Here is a 22394-nt window from a genome sequence, read left to right as displayed (position 1 = left end):
TGATTAAAAAATGTAATCGTTTGACAGCTCTAACATATATATATATATATATATATATATATATATATATATATATATATATATATATATATATATATATATATATATATATATATATATATATATATATATATATATATATATATATATATATATGTAATCGTAGGTCTGGTAATCACTTATATTACATGGCTGTAGTCTCACCTTACTAGAGCTGCCATGTTTCGCCGCCGTCTTACTGCAACAGATGCCCAAAGGACAACTGCGCAGTGTAGTTAGCCCGGACGGTGCTTGCATCGAGTGTCGGACCCAATGGGTCGACCGCAGCTCACCTTCCACAGCTGGGGCCTGCAGGTGCTCGTCATTAAATCCCACGATTAGGGCCTGGCGCCGACTAACTCCCGCTAGCTACTCTTGTTAGCTGCTCCGGCTAATTCTGGCTCTCTCTGTTTTTCAGCGTCGCTCACCCGGCTTCACACTGGCTGCTAAGTCGCCGACGCTCACCGAGATGCTCGTTTGCTCGCGAAATATAACAATTGGTGGTAGGCTTGCGAAATGTGGTTTCTCTGAGCCACCGTAGCGTGCATGTTCCTGCGTGCTTCTAATGCTATTCTTTCACCACTAGATGGCGCCAAGGACTACCCACAGGGTCTTTAGACTTTGACGGTTCACCTGTGAATCATGTGAGTAATGCTCACTGATTATTGCATGGTTGAAAATGAGACCTCAAATTGAAAACATACAGTAGTCATTCTTGCTTAAGGGACAGGATCTAAAAACGTCATAAAAATCTTTTAAAAATATATTGGCAGAAAAAGTTACAGTCAGGCCTATTTATGTCCTGCTGTGTCTCTTCATCCAAATCTCTTCATTTATTAATTAGAAACATTGCCAAGGAAGTCTTTGCCCTTCATTGTGAGAATGAGGCGCCATCCTCACTGACTTTGGCAGACTGTGGCTGCGCCCTTCGCGCCTGCAGCAGCTCTTTTTCGTCTCTTGAGGAGGGGGTTGTTGGACGTGTCCAGGTCCTTGATCTTCACCTGGTCGTAGTCGACACGCATGGTCGCCAAGGCGCTGTTCATCTCCTCCTGTCACACATCAGACACAGACTCTGTTTACTCATTGGTGCACTCTCATTTCACAAATGAAAGGACAAGAAGGGATTTGAAAGTGAAAAGCTAACACTTCGCCTAGCTTCTTGTACAGTTATTTTAGTTTTACTTTCCTGAAGTTTAAAAATATTAAAAATAGCTGTTTGTCAACTGCTGTTGATCATTTGGTGGCTGTTCGTCTGACCTAGATTCGCCTTAAGTTTGAATACAAAACAAATCACAAATGCAGCTTAAGGCTCATATTGACAACAGCTTGTGAGTAAATGCACGTCTTCCACTAACTTCTTGTCATATTTTGGTCCGATTATTTCCTCACAGGAAGGTATATGCACTACAAGGCAACACACTATGGCTTGTTATGTTGTAAATGTAACTGACAGTATAGGAAGTTAGGATATGGTAAGCAAATTCTGGCAGATTTCCATGTTAATGCGCCACTTTTTCTTGCATTTTCCAGTTTTGTTTTAGTCTTGAGAATTTGTCAATGTATGTGCAGCAGTAATAACAGAAGTACACATAAAAGCTACTACTTTGAACATAAGAGATTCAGCACTGTGGGAAAGTAGCAGACACAAACAAAAAAAGGTACCAGTAAATGGACTGCACTTATATAGAGCTTTACAAAGCTTCACATTCACCCATTCACACACCCATTCATACACCAGTGAGATTATAACAGGTTATTATCAAAGACAATTAAGTCACAGACCTTAAAAGTGAAACACTAAAAAGTGCCAAAACAACCTTCTAAATTCAATTATTTCATTTATACAGTCTGAACTCTACTGGTCTGTCATCATTCATGCTTGAATGCAGGATGAAGAAAGAGTTTAGCCTGAGTGTTTTTTGGAGAAGTGTTTGAGGAAGGAAACATGTATGCAACTTGCATAGCACCGTTGCAGAACGATACGCTATTGTGTGTCTATCATTGAAGACAATTGTGCTTATGCTCCTGTTACGTCAGACTCGAGTTGTTGGGGAAGGATTGTTGCTATGTTATGTATTTATGGATTATGACTTACTCATGCACAATTGCACCCATTCAAAATACCCGATAGGCAATTTCCTAACGTTATGGTGCTGGAGAAGTAAAGCTAAAGTGACAAATCAGTGTGTATTTACTAGGGGTGTGAATTGCCTAGTACCTGACGATTCGATTCGTATCACGATTCACAGGTCACGATTCGATTCGATACCGATTAATCCCGATACGAATTTATAAGTCGATTGTTGCGATTTTTTTCATTCAAATTTAGAAAATACTAATCAGTAAGCTTGTAGAGTGTAAGATTGATATGAAAATGTATTATTTATTTATCTGAAATTTCAGTCTTATAGAGGTTGTAATCTGTTTCATGTTTGAACAGCATTAAAATAAATTATTAAGGCTTAATGTTCCGTTCATATAACATTCTTCCATGCTCAAGGTGTGAATCCTAACCCGAAGTCAGACGTTTTGTTGAATATTTTTCCATTAAAAATGGAAGTTTAAAAATCGATTCACACACACACACACACACACACACACACACACACACACACACACACACACACACACACACACACACACACACACACACACATAAAAAGGCAATGATGATAAGACGTTGAATCGGTAAGACTACTGAATGAACAATTCTGAGCTCTTAAAAAAAAAAAAAAAAAAAAAAAAAAAAAAATCGATTTTTTTAAAAAATCGATTCGAGAATCGCGCGATGTAGTATCGCGATATATCGCCGAATCGATTTTTTTTTTTTAACACCCCTAGTATTTACTGTACTTGTAGTCGGGAAGGCTTCAGTCATTGCTCCCCCTAGTGTACACAATCGGGATCACAAGAGATGCTACAAGAACCAAGTCGGAACATTGAGAAATTAATGCTGGATGAAAATGATCATATGTATTGCACAGACAGAATGTTAAATTGTTCTGTAAATTGTGGTTCACATAGTTTCATTATAATACGCTGTATATCTTGCTTACACAGTCCTTGTTTCGTTATGTTTATGTGGATCATGTTCAAATTTATTGTGGTTTATTTTTAGAATTTGATTCTTGAAGCTTTTGTAAATACTGTAGAATTTGATCTTTTTTGACAACATCAAGTCTTTTGATTTTGATTCGTGGATCAAACGATTTTGATTGTAATGCCCCACAACGACCAGAGGAGTTCAGTGTTGTTGTGCTTCAGACCTTCACGTCTTCCCACATTTCTCTGTCCTCAGTCAGAACTCGGCTGGTGTGGAGTGGAGTGGAGGGGACCACCATGGCTTGCTGCAGAGCACAAACACATGCACATGTGTAAACGTAACGTGAGCAGGAAATAGTACCAGTTGCGTCACATGTCTATATAGTCAAAAACCTACGCTGATCCAGGGGTGTTTCATAAACTGACTGATGGTCATTCTCTCATTGGGGTCCGTCTTCAACAGCTGGTGAATCAGATTTTTGCCTGTCAGAGTAAACAGATATTGCAATATGAGATATGTGCTATGACTCCAGCAAAACTTGAATTTATTAATCATAATAAAACCAGCTTCTGTAGCTGGAAATCGAGGATCAAGGGATCACACTCCTCAGCCTCCCTGGTAAGGTCTATCGGGGGTGCTGGAGAGGAGGGTCCGTCAGGAAGTCGAATCTCGGATTCAGGAGGAGCAATGTGGTTTTCGTCCTGGCTGTGGAACAGTGGACCAGTTCTACACCCTCAACAGGATCCTCGAGGGTGCGTGGGAGTTCGCTCAATCAGTCCACATGTGTTTTGTGGATTTGGAGAAGGCGTTCGACCGTGTCCCTCGGGGAGTCCTGTGGGGGGTGCTTCGGGAGTACGGGGTACCGAACCCCCTGATACGGGCTGTTCAGTCCCTGTACGACTGTTGCCAGAGTCCAGTCTGCATTGCCGGCAGTAAGTCGGATTCGATTCCAGTGCGGGTTGGACTCCGCCAAGGTTGCCATTTGTGACCGATTCTGTTCATAAATTTTATGGACAGAATTTCTAGGCGCAGCTGAGACATTGAGGGGGTCCGGTTTGGCGACCCGACCTCAGATAAGCGGTAGAAGATGGATGGATGGATGGATGGATAATAAAACCAATCTATGACGCAAGTATAGATTTTATTTTATAGTTATTTTGGAAGAACTACTATTTCACAGATTTTTGTTAAAGGTTTACAAGGCAAATTATTCAGGAGTTTTGAGGACTTGGTGTGAACAATGGCCCCTGCATCCCACCAGATGGACGCGCCCCTGTTCTGAGCAGATCTGTACAACTGAAAGGAAATTATTAATACATGCAGAGTAATTAGTATTTGGTTAAAAATGTTCACATTTTCTGAAAATAAAAATGACTTAAGCCATTATTTTTGGAGGGTGATGATATTTAGAACCAAAACAAGGGCAACCTGAAGTAAGCTTTTTTTCATTTGTCTTTCCATATTATTATTATTGTTATTATTATTATTATTATTATTATTATTATTATAGTGTTGCAGAAAATGTAAAAATTATTTTTTTGTTTCAGGCTGCAAATGGCTCCCGGCCCGTAGTTTGAATGCCCCTCGTTCAAATTAAGAATGAAAATACATGCAGCAAAGGGGTGCAGCCCACTAGAAGATTTATGAATGGTTCATGAACTCACCTTCATGTGAAACATCTGCCCACTCTGGGTTAGGAAATTCATATTGACCCATCCTAATACGCCGCTTCATCCCCGGTGAAATGGCTTGACCCGTGTTGGAATAAAACGGAGGGAAGCCGCACAATCTGGGGAAGAATGACAGAGAGGATAATCCTCACATTTTTTTTTTCTTCAAGGTTAGTTGAGTGACAAACACGAGATACTCACAGGATATACATGATGACGCCCAGAGACCACATATCACATGACTTGTCATATTTCTCCGGACCCAAAACCTCTGGTGCTGTTCCATGGCCCCACACGACCACACAGATTGAAAAACAAAAACAAATGTAAGTGTGATGTCAATTTAAAAGTCAATTGATATCACTATTATTGATTCTAATCCTGCCTTTCAGTCTTCACACATACACTAGCCTCGGGGTCAGCAAGCTTTCCTGTCAAAAGAGCCATTTTAGGCCAAATTAATCAGTAAAAATCTGTCTGAAGCCGCAGAAGATTTGAAGATTGTGGTAAAGGAAACAATGTGTTAGTGTTAATTGAGGGCCCAAGAGCTAATTTGAGCTGCACTACAACACAAAAATATGATAGCATTTTCCAATACGTAGACATTCATTTTCTTCTACCTTTCATCTTTGGACTTCTTCTTCTAATTTTGAACCTTTTCTTCCTTTCTATCAAATTTCTGACATTTTTGGCAATTATGATATTTTCTGCCCCTCTTCTTCCTTTGTTGGACGTTTTATGGCTATTTATTATTGTTATTATTTATTTATTTTTTTACATTTTTTTCCTGACTTTTTTTTTCTTTCAATTTTCTGACGTTTTTAGCAATTTTGTGTACAGTTGATGGAAAATTTGGGGATTTCTTTTGTTCTTGCACCTTTTATGGTTACTTTTTGAACATTTTCTTTCCTGCCTTTACTTAAATAAATTTTCTGACTCATTTTTTGGGGGGGTGGTTGTTAATTTTGTGGTAATTTTCAGGGTTTCTTCTTTTGTTTTTGGAAATTTTATAGTTACTTTTTTGAACATTTTGTTTTCTGTCATTTTGATTCAATTCTCTGATATTTTTGGCAATTATGATATCTTCTGCCCCTCTTCTTCCTTTGTTGGGCGTTTTATGGCTATTTTTTTTTCTTTTTTTTTTTTATTACATTTTTTTCCCTGACTTTTTTTTCTTTCAATTTCCGACATTTTTGGCAATTTTGTGTATAGTTTGTGGACATTTTTGGGATTTATTTTGTTTTTCACCTTTTATTGTTACTTTTTGAATGTATTAGGCTACTTATTGTTTACGTTTTGGGGTAATTTTGTGGTAATTTTCAGGATTTCTTCTTTTGTTTTTGGAAATTTTATAGTTACTTTTTGAACATTTTATTTTCTGTCTTTTTGATTCAATTCTCTGACATTTTTGCAATTGTATGGACATTTTATGGTAATTTTCTGCATTTCCTCCTCTTTATTGGACATTTTATGGTCATTTCTTTGATATTTTTAGGTCATTTTAAAAACTTTAATCTACCTTTTGTTTCTCTTTTTCTGTGGACTGACATTTTTGAATATTTAATTATAATTTTTTTTATTCCAAATTATGAAATGATTTAAAAAATATTTAAAATAAAAAATATCTAAAAAAAAAAATTCTACTAAATCTTTTTTAGTAATCCACAGGGCGCCACAGGAGAGAGACTAAAGAGCCACATGCTGTTCCAGAGCCCCAGGTTGCAGACCGATGCACTAGCCCATTGTGCCCTTCCTGAGTCAGTCTGTCTTATGCTACATGAAATAAAATAAAGTACAACTAACCCACATAGTATGGCGTGTAGCAGGGGGTCTGTAGAGGATTGTGTTGAGTGGTCTCCTTCGCGAAACCAAAGTCTGTTAGTTTAAGGACTCCATTCCTGTGCTTTGAGGTGTACAGTAGATTCTCAGGCTATCGGGGAGTACATAAATTCACCCAAATTAATTACAGTTTTGTTTTTTTGAAAGCTAAACCTGATTGTGAAATTGTTGAGCTCACCTTGATATCTCTGTGAGCGATGTTAAGACTATGCAGGAACTCAATGGCTGTGCCGATGTCTCTCATAATCTCAGATGCCTCTGGGATGAAAGAGATTAAAAGACATCGTCTCAAACCAGAAGTCAATCCAATGAAACGTCACAGTGTAGGACAAAATCCATTCTGTCTTCACCGAATATCCTCAAATGGTCATGGGTGTTTAGTTACTCAATTGCAGACATCTGTTTGAGGTGGACGTCAACTGATTGTTCCAGTCACAAATACAACATTTTAGCATGAACGTAACATGCTTTATAACCTTTACAGGAGAATTCAATTTGACCTCTTAACTTTTGAATGCACTTGCTCTTCCTCACAAAGGCGCTGACTGGCAATATTTACAACAGCTGTTTGAACCATGAATCAATAATACATTTCCAAGGAGCTTCTGAGGTTTTCTATGACACCTCCAGTCTCTGTTGCAAGCAGCTCATGATAGCGGGTGACACTGGAGGCTCAGTGGCCACTTCCCTCTGAAAACATCCTGTTTGATGCCTTACAGTGACGCCTAACCTCAGAACTTTGATACACACTTGCTAACCACTCATGTAGTGGCTACAGTAGTATTTAAACATTTGAAAAGAAGATGTTGTGGCGACAGTGTGAGTGCAGTGACTTATGTCTACACTGCAGCTTTCCTGGATCGAATAAAAAACGATCCGTTCTCACCTTTCTCTGTGAAAGCCTGGTCTCCTCGAGCCTGGATGCGGCTGAACAGCTCTCCTCCTTCCATACTGTGGGTGCAAACAAATCAGAATCAGATTTAGTGGCCAAATATGTATGAACATAAAAGGAATTTGTCTTCACAGTCACAACCCGTCTAAGAAACATGAAAACTATAATACGGTAACTAACTAAAGGGAGACAGAACAGGAAGCCTGGCGCTTCGTTAAATTGGCACCATGTGTTTCTAAATGAAAAAACAAACAAACAAGAAAACAAAAATGGACAAATGCTAACTGAATTTTGAGACATTGAAGTCATTGTGGTTAAGTGCAGACATTGGGATACTCGTGTCACTATGCAACACTTCCATACTTGAACAGTCAATCTATCCTGTGACACTGCTTCATTTTCAAGTTGTTCTAATTTGACAACAATCATTTTTCCATAAGCACGTCTGCCTCCCAGTTCTGAGGACTCCGGTTCGAGTCCAGGCTCCGGCCTTCCTGGGTGGAGTTTGCATGTTCTCCCCGTGCCCGCGTGGGTCTTCTCCGGGTACTCCGGTCTCCTCCCACATTCCAAAGACATGCATGGCAGGTTATTTGGATGCTCTGAATTGTCCCGAGGTGTGCGTGTGAGTGTGGATGGTTGTTTGTCTCTGTGTGCCCTGCGATTGGTTGGCAACCGGTCCAGGGTGTCCCCCGCCTACTGCCCATAGCCAGCTGAGATAGGCGCCAGCACCCCCCGCGACCTTTGTGAGGAGTAAGTGGTCAAGAAGAAATTTTTCCATACAAAATTAACAAAGTCAATTATTTTGTTCCAGCTTTAAACTGTCACCGGCATAAGGCCTTCATTTACAGTAGACAACATTTTAACTACATAACATGGTGTGCCATGTTTCAAAAACAAAACAAAACAAAAAAAACAGTTGAAATATGTTGTCAGAAAAATTTGGTTGAACTCCAAATTGCAAAGCCTGACCTTTAGTTTCCACTGGATTAAGAGCGGTAGTGAAAAATGAAAATAAAAAGATGTTTTGTGATGAGTTTTCCGATGAGGATGTGTACCCTATGTGGTTAGTGAACACAGAGAGGAAGAGAGAATAATAAATGCGCTTTTGTGTTCGACTGACAGAACTAAATGTCGTCCTCCGCTGACCTCTGCTTATACAGATTACAGCAGAATGAGATCACTGATGTTGGCACACACACACAAATGGTTACTACAAACAGTAGTTCACAAACACTGTTGCTGTGCCAGTACATTTAGTCAATAAATAAATGACTGCCCCTGTATCAAATAATGTGAAGCGATCTGTTTCAGGTCGGTCACATTTTTTTGTGTGAGGTTATTTGCAAGTAAAGACCACAATTAGCACACAACACATTTCCCTTACACAGTTAATCAGTTATGTGTTTTCATTAGCGATTAGTGACTGTATATTCTCAAACACAACATGTTACCTACCATCTTATCATTCTCAAGTACAACTGCTGACAGCAGCAGTATTTGGAGGAAACCACATAACAGAGTGTGTATTTCCAAACCACTTAAAAAAGCTTAATGCAAAAATAATACATGACAACCAAGAGCATGCAGAACACCCCCATGCCAAGAAAGTGAAGTGAGGATTTCTTCTTGAATGTTGTTCAAATTGAGTCAAAAATAACCCAAATTGGGGCAAGAAAGGACCATCCCAACTTTTCAAAGTTATTTAAATGAATAATAAAAAAGGTTATTATAAATGGGTAATTTATTTAACATAAAATTGGGCCAATTTAAATTAATAACCACCAAATCAATTTGTTGGGTTATTAAAGGCCCAGTCTGCTGGTTTCACTCAGGAAAATGCACTTTTTAAATACAGGATTTAAACAAACAAACTACTTCTCAATTTACATATCTGGGCTTCTCTTAATGTCTGGTGGTGATTTTGTCCTAAACCCCCACCTCCCCAGCCTGTATTTTGCCATTTTGTCTTTGTTTTGTAAACAGCGGGACATTTCTGTGGAAAGGCAGTGTTTACAGTCCTCCAGCCAATCGCAGAACGGGGGGTGGCGTGTCACAAACGGGGCCGAGCGAATGTGTCGGCTGCGTGACGTCACTCCCGCGGCAATTTGAAAGCACACACGGATTGTTTTTGTTTTTTTTCACTCACTCATTCACAGAAGCTTACATGTGTGAATGAGTAAGTGAAAAAAAAAAAAATCTGTGCATGCTTTCAAATTGCCGCGGGAGTGACGTCATGCAGCCGACACATTCGCCCGGCCCCGTTTGCGACACACCACCCCCGCTCTGCGATTGGCTGGAGGGGTGTAAACACTGTCTTTCCACAGAAACGGCCCGCTATTTACAAAACAAACACAAAATGGCATAATACATTTCGTAATGCATGTATAAAAACTATCTTAACCCAACAGTGTAATGGGGCTTTCACATGAAAATTACCATTCAAGGATGGAACAAAACTGCCATTAAGAGAAGCCCAGATATGTAAATTGAGACGTAGTTTGTTTGTTTAAATCCTGTATTTAAAAAGTGCATTTTCCTGGGTGAAACCGGCAGACTGGGCCTTTAATTTCACCCTAAATTTTTAGGTTGAGTAATCCAATTGAATTGGATCAAAAATGAGCTGACCCAACTTTTTGATTTATTTAACCTAAAAAGTTGGGTCAAATTATATTAATAACACACAAAGAAACCCTTTTTTTTTTTTTTTTTTTTTTCTTAGGTTGTTTGTGGGTTATTAATTTCACCCAACTTTTTGGATTAATTGTATAACCAATTGAGTTGTGTCAAAAGTGATTTGAACCAACCTTTTGAGCTATTTAACCCAAAAAGTTGGGTCAAATTAAATTAATAACCCACAAAGCGACCCATTTTGTTTTTTTTGGGGGGGTTATTCATTTCACCCAACTTTTTGTATTAATTGTTTAGTCAATTAACCCAAAAAGTTGGGTCAAATAAATAACCCCCCCAAAAAACCCAAAATGGGTCGCTTTGTGGGTTATTAATTTAATTTGACCCAACTTTTTGGGTTAAATAGCTCAAAAGGTTGGTTCAAATCACTTTTGACACAACTCAATTGGTTATCCCCCCAAAAAATTGGGTCCATTCCATTTTGACCCAATTTGAGTTATTTTTGACACAGCTGTTTCGTTACATTTTAATATTGTTGTTAACAAAATGTGCCCTGCGATTGGCTGGCAACCAGTCCAGGGTGTACCCCGCCTACTGCCCAAAGCCAGTTGAGATAGGCTCCAGCACTCCCCGCGACCCTTGTGAGGAATAAGCGGTCAAGAAAATGGATGGATGGATGGATTGTTAACAATGTACATAGATTGCTACCAAAATATAATCATCAATAATTTCCCTCATACTTAATAAGGTGTTTTTTTACTGAATACTTACAGAATAAGAAAAATACAACGAATGATAAATTGGTGATTTATGATGATGAAAATATTTAATAATAAATTTAGTGTGGTTTCTAAATCTTCATGTTCATTTTTAGATTCCTTCAATATGTATCGAAGATTCAGACTTTACTAATTACATAAACATTAGGCGGGTACGTTCCAATATTCAAGTTAAAGGGATACTTTACTTATTTAGTCATTTTTGGCAGTCAAACATTCATATTTTGTCTAGAATAAATTTGATATTTTCATAATTTTTTATGTACAATTAGTACCTTTAAAAACACATTTTGCATCAAAATGTTCTCAGGGCTCAGGTAATCAATCACAGCTCAGCTTGTGAATGTCACATGACCAAACCGAAAAAAACAGGTGCGCTATGATTGGTCGTTACCTGAGCACTGAACACGTGATGTCATTTTCAGGTCGACAACAAAGTATTTAAAGTATTAATTGTACCTGAAAAATAATGAGTCTCAATTTAATTATAGACAAAATATGAACTTTTTATTGCTATAATGAGCTAAAATAAGTGAAGTATTTCTTTAATGAAACACCCATTGTACATTTTATTCATTTTTAAAATAATTATTTAAAGAAAAATATTTCAGAATTGTGCTGGTTCATTACAAACTACTGCAACAATGCAACTAAATAAAATTTTTAATGAGGTTGAAATCATTTTTAGTTCGACTTATTGATAGCATTAGCTAGCTAACTAGCTAGTACCACTCCATGATGATGAGCAGGCACTTCTTCCCATGATGCATGTTCTCATACAGGCTGAGGATTCGCACAATATGCGGCCCGCCAGACACCCTCCAATGAAGCTCCACCTCCCGCCTCGCTTTTGGGCTGTCATAGAGGATCTGGATGACACAAGAGGGAAAAGACAACTCAAAATGGGGTACAATTAAGAATTCAATGAAATTTTCTGGACAAACTGGACACTAAACTGAAAGGATTAAGAGAAAATGAGTACAATTGACGATAACTGTAGAACAACAAATGTGACACAGGATATCTGGCTGCTCAGTATAATATGAGCAAACGGAATAATTACGTATATAGCCTATATACACACATGAACAAACACCCACGCACACACAAATATTGCATGGCGTACATACACACATGCTCACACACAGCAGGTGTATGCTGACTTTGCATACATGTCCAGTCAGTCAGTGTGTATTTTTGGATATGACAGCCATGGACTGATCTGATGTTCACAAGAAGGCTGCTCTGGTCACAGACTGGGAAAGACTGACTCATGGACATGTGAGAGAGACACACACATACACACACACACCCACGCACACACAAACACTGATTATCAAGATAAACAGCCTGCTTGTTGATTCAAGTTTCAAAGTCACGGAGGACATTTTCGGGGGAACTTTACAGCCGTACTGAAGAATGTCAGTAACAGCTCCTCAATGAGAGTGTGTGGACTGTGAATGAGGAAGTGATGGCTGGAAGTCCCAGCACACAACGGACAGTTGAAAGTAGAAGTTGGGGGTTTCCGGTGACTTCTCTGCAAATGTGTGTGACTCTCCTTAGTATAGCCTCCACTGCTAAACGTGACTAAAATGAGCAATTTTGCTGTTGCGAGCTCATTTATTGCTTTACAAGCCTCATTTCCTGCTCTGCATTGTAGTCATAAAAGAGAATGGATTAAAAATGGCAAGAATGGTAGAGAGATAGTGAGGCATTACGGTGACTGTATAGTGCGTACACAGACTTTCCACTTATTCTGTTCTAAACTAATTAACAGCCTCCTCACACTTCTGCTGAATCAATTTTGTCTCTCTAGAAGCCACATTCACACAGTGGTTCTATACCGCTCACCTCATCATAGAAAACAAAACCATGCATTATTATTATAAGCCTAGAGATATTATTATTGCTTATACATATCCGTTCTGTAATAAGTCTGGTGACAAGTTCATCCCAAAGCAATTTGATTGGGTTCGAGGCCAGAGTCCTGCATTGTGCAACTTTTTCCACACAGACCGGTTGTAAGCATAGAATTGTCTGTCTTGCCAGAACATTATAAAAAGTGGGTTGATACAACTAGTTTTCACAGGTGAAATCCAAAGCCAAAAACAAGCACTATCTAATGCTTAAGCAATCAATGTAAAAGGCAACACCCGAGCACTGCAACTAAAAACACCCATCAAGTCACATGACCCAATACTTCTGCTCACTTGAAAAATGAAAGTGTTCAAGTCATCAAACAAAAGGTATCGTATGATATGGTGCTCTGTCCTGAGTCGTTTAACAAATCTAGCTGTAAATACCAGGAAATAAAAGAAAACATTATTGTTCAAACTGTAATGCTGCCTTGATGTCATTTAGAATAATATTACAAATGTGTTTTTTTTAAACATGAAATTGCTGTCTCATTTTGATAAACACATTAATGTTGAGTGTTTTTTTTTTGTTTTTTTTAGGTGTGAAAGGTTGAGAACCACTGATCTACAGAATATGAGCCGCAATTGTGGTTTATAGAACAAATGTCGATGTGATTATTATAAAATATGTGTAGTTAAAATCAACACGAAAATTTAAATATTACTATACTTGTGTTTGTACTTATAATCAGCATAGGAATGTGGCAAAAACCTTAATTGCTGAAGGCTGAGTGTATAAAACAAACAAAAAACCCATACTAGTCCCATGACACTCAGACATCCAGCTGGAGCTGTCTCTAAACAATAATTTAAGCTTTTATGAGGGTCAATGGAGACTGATTAACTATTTCAACTGCAGTGGCGGCTATAAGAGTAAACTGCCTGAGGATAAATTCTTGTGAGGAGTTCTTTGATGAATTTTGGAACTGTCTCTCATGCTGGCCCTCATTTTGAACACACAATGTAAAGGTGAGAGTATGTTTACACAACACCAAATTAAAAATGATTTTCTGTGCAGTTTCACATCATCCCATTATGACGACAACACGGGCAAGATGTTCCCCTTTCACGTGGTTCGTAAAAAAAAAAAAAAAAAAAAAGACTGAAAAACTGTCAAATGTATATGTATGTAAATACGTTTCATTAGCGTATACGTGGTGCACCATTGTTGTTTTTAGAATTGCACGTGCCTAGCCTAGGCTAAACATCAGGACATGAGCATGGCCCCGATTGAAATGATATTGAAGTCAACTTTAACACATGCTTTCCCAATTGCGTTCCAGCAGTAAAACATACAAACAAACAACTAAAACACCTGTGCAATTGACTGCATTGCCTTGATTGACAAAGGGGGAAATTTAGGATAAACTCTTAAATGTTTTCTTAACTTTTTGACTTCATTTTCTTTCTTGTTTGGAACATACTTAAAAACGTTGTCTTTTGTTTTTCAGTGTTATGTAGAGCGCCTCTGCTGGTTACAGTCATGTAGTGCATTTCATTTTGCTCAGGTGCTTCAAGACACGGTTAATCAATTCCACACAATTGACAGAAATCTTGCGCTGTCAAGCCCTGGCAACGGTGGCCAGCTAAAACATATGAGGTCTGATTTTGAAATGACAGGACGTAGACCACTCAGGAGGAGATATAATGAAGAGGAAGTGGCAAACCAGGAAAAGAGCTAATAAACAACATAAGACCCAAGAAACTAAAATAAAACCCAAGTCGAATTGACTCTTCAAACAAATTGCAGCTACCACTGGTAAGATTCAGTTTGACTAATTCATTGCGTACACGCTAATGCTAATATGCTAGCATGTGCGTATGGTAATTGCATGATACCCGAGCTACACGCTAATACTACTATACTAACCATGTGGCCAATAAATGTGATGACCTGAAGCAATTAGCAGCGTTAGCTTAGCTTAACACGTTTGTTGCGATGAGTGCATTTCATAGTTATTTTTAGGTGTAATATATTGGAATGAATACCTGAGATTGTTATCTTAAAGGTTTTCAATCTGACTTACGTCACCTACATTCCCAGTTGTTGACTGTTTTGAGTAACTGGGGCAAAATTTCAAACCACTCCACACTTATTGATCAGTTATGGCTTATTGCACCCACTGCCAATTAACAGCCAAGGACATTTGCTTCTAATATTATTAAAAGTTGTGGAGCTCATCAGGCCTGACTTCTTGCAGTCAGACAAATCCTGGTAAATAGAATCCTGATGACTGTAAGTGAATTAAATTGAATGAATGGCTTCCATCCAGCTATGTTACAAAGTGGATTAAAGCTATACCCATCCATTATGTTTAGCACCCAGAGGACTATGTAATTAAAAAGCTCATGCGATGGTGAATTCCACTCATCCCCTTCCACATTAAAAACTCCTTATCGGGTCCTCTGGCTTTTTATTTACCTCAATTATTAACAAAATTGTGTAGCCTGAGAATGAGGTAATATAAAAAGTCTATGGTGTGCTGGGCAACAGAGGATTTTAATTAGACATTTTACAGCCAGGACAAACATACAAGTGACAAGAGGACATACTGTGATTCGACAACTGTTTGCTTTTATTGAATGTTAAACTCAGTGTGGAGGGTTGTAGGGATGGCCAACGGGAATTTCATGGTCTTGTTCTCAGTTTGTCCCTGGTAGGGAGAGACGTAGGAATTAACGACAAATTTGTTCAACTGTGTGAGTTTGATTGTTCGTGAATCATGTCTTCATTCTTATGCCCTCCTCTGGCTCAATTGTTGAGGTCCAACAATTAATTAATTAATGGACAACTAGTTTGATAATCGATTAATCGTTGAGAGACTGTGTTCACTTTAAAATTGTCAAATCCACAGAAAATCAGGGTGCATTTGTATTTTTGTTTAATGTTCCCTCTGGCCACCTAATATATTATTATTATTATTATTATTATTATTATTATTATTATTATGGATATTACATATCCATCTGGTACCTCTCCACAGTAATTTGGTCCGGAAAAGGCGGGACATTCTGTACAATAATTTGAGCTGATTGGACGATGCAACATTCTACACGTTTGTTTTAACCAATCACGGCCACGGGTGAAAATTTCTAGTTCATTCTTTTCGAAGATGGGAAAAGCACGAACATCTTACCAGCGAGAAATGCACGAAGCGCCCTTCACTGTTCAACATTCAACTAGAAACGGTGAGTAATTCTGCGAGAATAGAATTAATTGTAGCGTCCATTCGTCCATGTTGGGTTAGTTTGTTAGCCCCTGCGTTGCCGCTGGCTGCCTGGTTTTGTCACAGTTGCATATCCCGCCCCCAAAAACAATGTTGCTCTGTGATTGGTCCGAACGAACGGCGGTTATCTGCGGGAGCGGTACAGGATGTATTCTCCGGAGTTTGTGAACTTACAAATACCGCGAGAATTCATCTTGCGAGAGCAAGGTTACTGGACACCATTTTGACAAAATAAATAAATAAATAAAATAATAATTAAAAAAGGGCGGCACGGTAGTCGAGTGGTTAGCACGTCCGCTTCCCAGTTCTGAGGTCTCCGGTTCGAGTCCAGGCTCGGACCTTCCTGGGTGGAGTTTGCATGTTCTCCCCGTGCCCGCGTGGGTCTTTTCCGGGTACTCCGGTCTCCTCCCACATTCCAAAGACATGCATGGCAGGTTAATTGGGTGCTCCGAATTGTCCCTAGGTGTGCGTGTGAGTGTGGATGGTTGTTCGTCTCTGTGTGCCCTGAGATTGGTTGGCAACCAGTCCAGGGTGTCCCCCGCCTACTGCCCAGAGCCAGCTGAGATAGGCGCCAGCAGCCCCCGCGACCCTTGTGAGGAATAAGCGGTCAAGAAAATGGATGGATGGATGGAATAATTTTTAAAAAAAAATCACAATTGACTGTCATTAAGAAGCAGGTTTTAATCTCTCTGCCAATATGGTATAAATCTATGCATTCTGTAATGGTAGCATTTAATTTAGAACAGACGTGGAGATTTTTTCCATTTTGTAGGCAGACTCATTCAATTCTTCTATTTTTTAGAAGTTGAGTTTATGGTATGGTATGTGTGACTGTGTGAGCAACATCCTATTTGTTTCTTTAGAATATAATCATCATATGCTGTATGTTTTCTCATTTTAGTGTCTCTCACGTAACTCTATCTCTGCAACTCCTCTTGTACCACATTCCTGCTCTGTCAAGTAGGATCTCTGCGGATTACTGTAAAATACTGAATCTCAAATGCTAGGCCCAAGTTGTGCACTCTAAAAGTGTCATTCTCCAATGTAGAGGGGCCGAACTTTCAGGAACTCAGCTGCATGAGCACATGAGCCCGTTCCTGCAATGTGACTCTAAGCGAGCACACAGCAGCAGTGACACATACATGAACATGTGAAACCAAAGCCCAGCAAGGACATGAAGACATGTCTAACTCAGGGGTGCCCAAAGTGTTTTTTCCCCCAAAGCTGCACACAACAAAAGAGCTTTAGGAGACATTTTACTTTTATACTATACTTATTATGCCCAGAATGCATAAAATATTCCACTACATTTTAGTGACTTGAATAACGATTTGTTTTCAGCATTTGTTTAAGATAACTTTCTTTGCCAAATAAGCCAAAATCTCACCTACTTTCACGCTCAAATTCAATGATGTCAATTGTCAGATTGCTTCATTCTTTCAGTTTTAGCCTGACAATACAATACATAACTTATTTTCTCTTCAGTCAACACATACTAAACCAAACCAAACACCATGACCACAAAACAGTGATCCTAACCAAACTGGATTATTTGAACCATTCCACTCTTAGGAAAAAAATAAGCAATGCAGTTAACAGTAGTTATCAGACAAGACAGATAACCAACGGATACAAAAAAAAATACCTTTCTTTTTTTTAAATGAAGAAAAACGCTAACTGTGTAAAAAAGTTACCCCTTTGCTAAATCATGAATCAACTCTAGGCTAATCACATTTTCACTGACATCTAAGCCTGATTACATCCAAACCTGTTCAACCAGTCACTTAAATTGAGCCAGTATGGCAAAATGAAGTTCGCCAAAAGATCTCAAAAAGCTGTGACAAAATCAGCCATGGCAGAGTTCCAAAGCGACACTTTTACTTTTGCCAAAAAGGTCTGAATTGTATAAACTAATGATACGAAAGTTGAACTTTTGAGAAGGTGTGTCTCGTTACATTTCACACAGCATTTCAGAAGAACACCATGCTAATGCTAACAGCTAAACATGGTGGCGGTAGTTTTGATGGTCTGCGGCTGCTTAACTGCTTCAGCACCTAGATGACTAGCTAGCTTTGGCGACGAAAATCCTGAGGTAGAACATTGTAATCTCTTTGTCATCGCTGTTCGAAATGTGTGTGTGTGTTTTTTGTTTGTTTTTTTCATGAAGGCAGTTGGCCTTGTCAATATATGGACTTGAGTCTGACTGAAATGCGATGTCAGCTTAAAAAGGATGTTCATGCTTGAAAACCCTCCTGTGTTGTTGAATTAAAGCAAGTAGCTAGTAGCTAGTAGTAACTTAGGGTGCAAGTAGCTTTCATTAGGTTTTTTTTTTTTTTTAAATCTTTGTCCGATATTTACATTTGTTTGGTGGCGTCAAACATTCAAGTGGGGGAACTATGCACAAAAGCAAGAATTTGAGGAGAGGGTAACGGTAAATACAGTTGTGCTCATAAGTTTACATACTTAGATCAGTTTTTTGTTACATACCATAGGGTACATAAACTTATGGCACAACTGTACTTTTTCACAACACTGTATGTTTTCATATTAGCTCGACGATAAAGCAAAAATCAAGGTTTTTCAGGATATGTGGGTGGCCGTCGGCCTTGTATTCCTGGAGTCGCTGCAGAATCACATTCAAAACCAAACCAAACCAAAACAATCTGTACTAAGCTGCCCTTGGCACAGAGCAGAAGCGGAGCAAGCAATCACACTTCATGCTATTGTAACTTTTGCTTTTGTAACTGAATGAAATTATCTTTATTCACTGGGGCGTTATGGATAGAAATTGTACTATTTTTGTTGTATATTTTAATGCAAATCAAGAAAAGCTCAGTATAAAAACCAGTGCAGAAATTAATATTCGTAATATTAACACACAATATGACTACAGTTAATTAATACATCACTACTACTAGTTGTGGTGGTCCATGGTTTTGCACCCAATGAAGATGTTTTGACGTGTCCATTGTTATTTTTCATATATACATCTTGGATTGCTTTAAAAAAAAAAAAAAAAAAAAAAAAACATTAAAAGCCTGACACGTACAGATAAACGTCCTGCGCTTGCAACAGTTTGACACTGGAACGAATGATTTCCATTATTTCCATCCAACAAGGAGAACCGATTGAAAATTTGAACACGAGAGGTTGGCCAGCGTCCCAGGACACCGATTGTGTTTGTTCTCAGAAGTTGTCATATGATAGCTGTTTCTGAGTGGGAAACCATATGAAATTTGATAGTGTGACACCCCACCCCAACGTTGACACATCTCTCAGAAAGTGAACACAATTTCCTCTGTGGGGTCAATAAAGTATAATAAAGAATATAAAGATATGACTGTTTACACTCTCTTCATATGCACACGCACGACTGAGCAAGATATGAGCTGTATCAAGAGGAGAAAAAAAGAGATTGACACTTATTATGCATCTATATGAAGCCTTTTGAGCATTTATACGATATCCTTGACGTCCAACTTAAGGTCAATGTTGTACACTTTTTGTCCTCACCAGTAAGTCAACCCAAAAATGTTCTTTACAAGAATATGTTGCATGTGCCCCTCTAAGTCTAAACATGGCATTGTGATTAATATTGTGTTTCTAATATATAAAGCAGCAATAACTATCCATTATCCATCTCTTGGGGGCGGCCATTTTGCCACTTGCTGTTGAGTGAAAATGACATCACCGTTGCTTAGGGCTCAGGGGATAACCAATCATGGCTCAGTGTGCGAACGTCACATGACAAAACCCAGGAAACAGGTGAACCATGAGTGGTCATTACCTAAGCAACTGTGATGTCATTTTCAGTCGACAGCAAGTGGGAAAATGGCCGCCCCTTGAGATGATAAAAACGGGTGGATATTTCTGCTTTATTTCTATAGTAACACATTAATCAGAATGCCACGTTTAGATAGACTTGTGGAGGTGCATACAACATATTCTTTTAAAGAATACTAATATTTTTTTTAGATAATTAATTTCAAAACATGATGAATTTTCATGTAGTTAACATTCAACGATTTTTGCGTCAAAATATTACGCCACTATTATTACATCAGGATATAGTTGAGTTTTCATGGTAAAATAACAAAACAAAAAAAACCCGTCTGAATTGTTGAAAATGCACATGCAGCAAAGTAAAAAAATAAAAAATAAAATAATCGTAATAATCTTTTGAAAAGTAACATTTACTGACACAGACCTTTGTAGGGCGCACTTGAATGTTACCTTGAGGGCGCACTTCTGTCCAGTCTTCTTGTTGAAGCATTCCAGAACTTTGCCATTGATACCCAAACCCAGAACCTGGCTTGAGATTTTATAATCATCCGTCACTGCGTGTCTTTTGATGTCCAGTCTGGTGTTTCCGGGCAAGGGGAATAGCGTGTCCTCAGGGGCTGAGGCGGCGGCAGCGGTGGCGGCTGCCGGAGGAGGCGGCGGCGGCGGCGGTTGTAGTTTAGCGTTATCCGACGGCGAGTCGAGCTCGGCTTCGGCGATCGGCGCTCGCGGCGGGTTCTTCCCGTTGCCTTCCTGCAGCATGTTCGGTCGTGGGTGATTCACCAAAACGCGCGATGACACCACGGATGTCCGCTAAATGCGCCCGGTTGTCTTGGACACCGCTCCAAGAACTTCGTTATCTACTCATTCCCTGAAAAAGACTTTTTTATATATATTTTTTAAATATCAAAAATAGTAAACTCTCTCAGGACTTCCTCATTCGTTTACTCTCAAAAGGATTCCAAACATTCCATCAGGTGTGCTAGTAGTGAGTCCAGATAGAGAATCTTGTCAAGGACTCAGCTTGAGCTCACATGGGTCAGTGTCACGTCGTGTGGAAGTGGAAGCACCCACAGGCAACACCCTCCATCCCTCGCTCCCTCCTTCCACTGACTGATCTCGTTTCACAACGAGACCCCAGCGGCTGCTTTAAAGGCGCAGGAGCTTGTCAAATGCTGCCTATGCTCATTTAGTTCAAGCCTGAACAAAGAATGACTTGTCAAGTCAAGTCAAGTTGATCATTATAGCATGAGAAGGCTGTATAGTGCAAATAAAGTCGTACCTTGACTTACGACTTTAATTTATTCCGTGGAGTGAGCAATAGTTCACAACTCGATTTTCACATTTTTCACTGAAATTAGTTATAATGCTTTTATGCGTTCCAGCCCCTTAATAATCTCATTCACTGCCTTTGACAAGTATACTTGTCAATTGTATTTTTTAGAGCGGTGCTAAATGGGGGCGAATCTGAGCATGCTCCACTGTAAATATCAAACTTGGAAACAACTTTACTGATGCCCAACCACCGGTAGATGACATCATTGCCCCATTTTATAGGAAATAAACACAGTTTCAGAGTCCATGGGAGAAATGGCTGTATTTTGGCAAACCTACATTTTTCTGCTGTCAATTATAAAAGAACGGGACGGGACAAAAAGTAGGGAGTCTATTCTGTTATTTGGTAGATTCGGTTTATATATAATTATTGAATGTAATATCACGTGAGTATTGGAAATGTAAAAATTTTCTATAATGACTGGCAGTGAATGAGTTAAACATCACGTTTTCGTTACGTATTTTTAATACATTAATAAACTGGTTTTGTGAGGGATAATTCATTAAAGGAAGGCTCCTTTAATTTTACATGTATGGCTTGATTGGCAGTAAATAGTTAGTATAGCTATGAAACATGCATAAGAGCTGAAGAATACACTCCTATATTGATTTATTTAACTTTTTTCAACATAGAAGTACTTCCGTGTTGCAACGCCCCCAAATGGTGACGTCACTAGTGTGTATACTCGCTTGGGGAACAGTAGTTCACGCAGACATAACAACGAGGAAGACACAAACGTCAGTTATGCCTTACTGTATTGCAAAATTTTGCAAGGCGTCGGCAAGGAAAAACCCGCGAGACCCCCCCCCCCCCCCCCAAAAAAAAAAAAAAAAAAAAAAAAAAAGCTACTTGAGTAGACAATGGTTTGTTTGCTAAGTGCTGTCAACCTCCCGAAGGACAAGCAGGCGTGTGCGCAGCGAACATTTCAGGCATGAGGACTTCGAATATATGTTACAATTTGAGATGGGGTACGCCACACGCCTAATACTAAAGCCCAACGCAGTACCGAGTATCTTTAAAGAACCAGACGTGGGAAATAATCAAGCCGATGGAGGAGCCGCAACTGCTAGCAACACGGAGCCTTCACTCTCACAACAGCCGACACAAATCGAGGTCTTACTACGGCCACTGAAAGATCTCGGAGAAGCGAAGCAAATTTAAAGCGAAAGGTAGGCATGTTTCGGGGGTGGGGGGGCATTGGTTATTATACTGCACGGACTGTTTTATTTCATAATTCATTTGAAG

General features: G+C 39.0%; 1 protein-coding gene across 3 annotated transcripts; it reads right to left on the bottom strand.

Annotated features, from left to right (window-relative positions):
* Positions 1-853: 853 nt before the first annotated feature.
* Positions 854-20905, bottom strand: mapkapk3 (MAPK activated protein kinase 3). Of its 3 annotated transcripts, none has more exons than XM_077530239.1 (10): positions 20241-20905; positions 11620-11759; positions 7478-7542; positions 6770-6847; positions 6556-6682; positions 4954-5029; positions 4747-4871; positions 3479-3564; positions 3306-3386; positions 854-1088 (listed from the first exon to the last, which is right to left on the bottom strand). In XM_077530239.1, exons 1-10 carry the CDS (start codon positions 20573-20575, stop codon positions 936-938), a joined length of 1266 nt encoding a protein of 421 aa, XP_077386365.1. In that variant the 5' UTR covers positions 20576-20905; the 3' UTR covers positions 854-935. The 3 variants fall into 3 exon arrangements, 2 of the variants coding, with proteins under 2 accessions (XP_077386365.1, XP_077386366.1); XM_077530240.1 differs by having other exon boundaries at positions 6770-6849; positions 20267-20905; XR_013284688.1 differs by lacking the exon at positions 854-1088 and having other exon boundaries at positions 3315-3386; positions 3479-4378.
* Between the last annotated feature and the right edge of the window lie 1489 nt (positions 20906-22394).

This window comes from Festucalex cinctus, chromosome 8, assembly GCF_051991245.1.
Source record: "Festucalex cinctus isolate MCC-2025b chromosome 8, RoL_Fcin_1.0, whole genome shotgun sequence".
NCBI lineage: Eukaryota > Metazoa > Chordata > Actinopteri > Syngnathiformes > Syngnathidae > Festucalex > Festucalex cinctus.
Note: the sequence above shows the minus strand (reverse complement) of the source record. Positions and strands in the feature narration are given on the sequence as shown.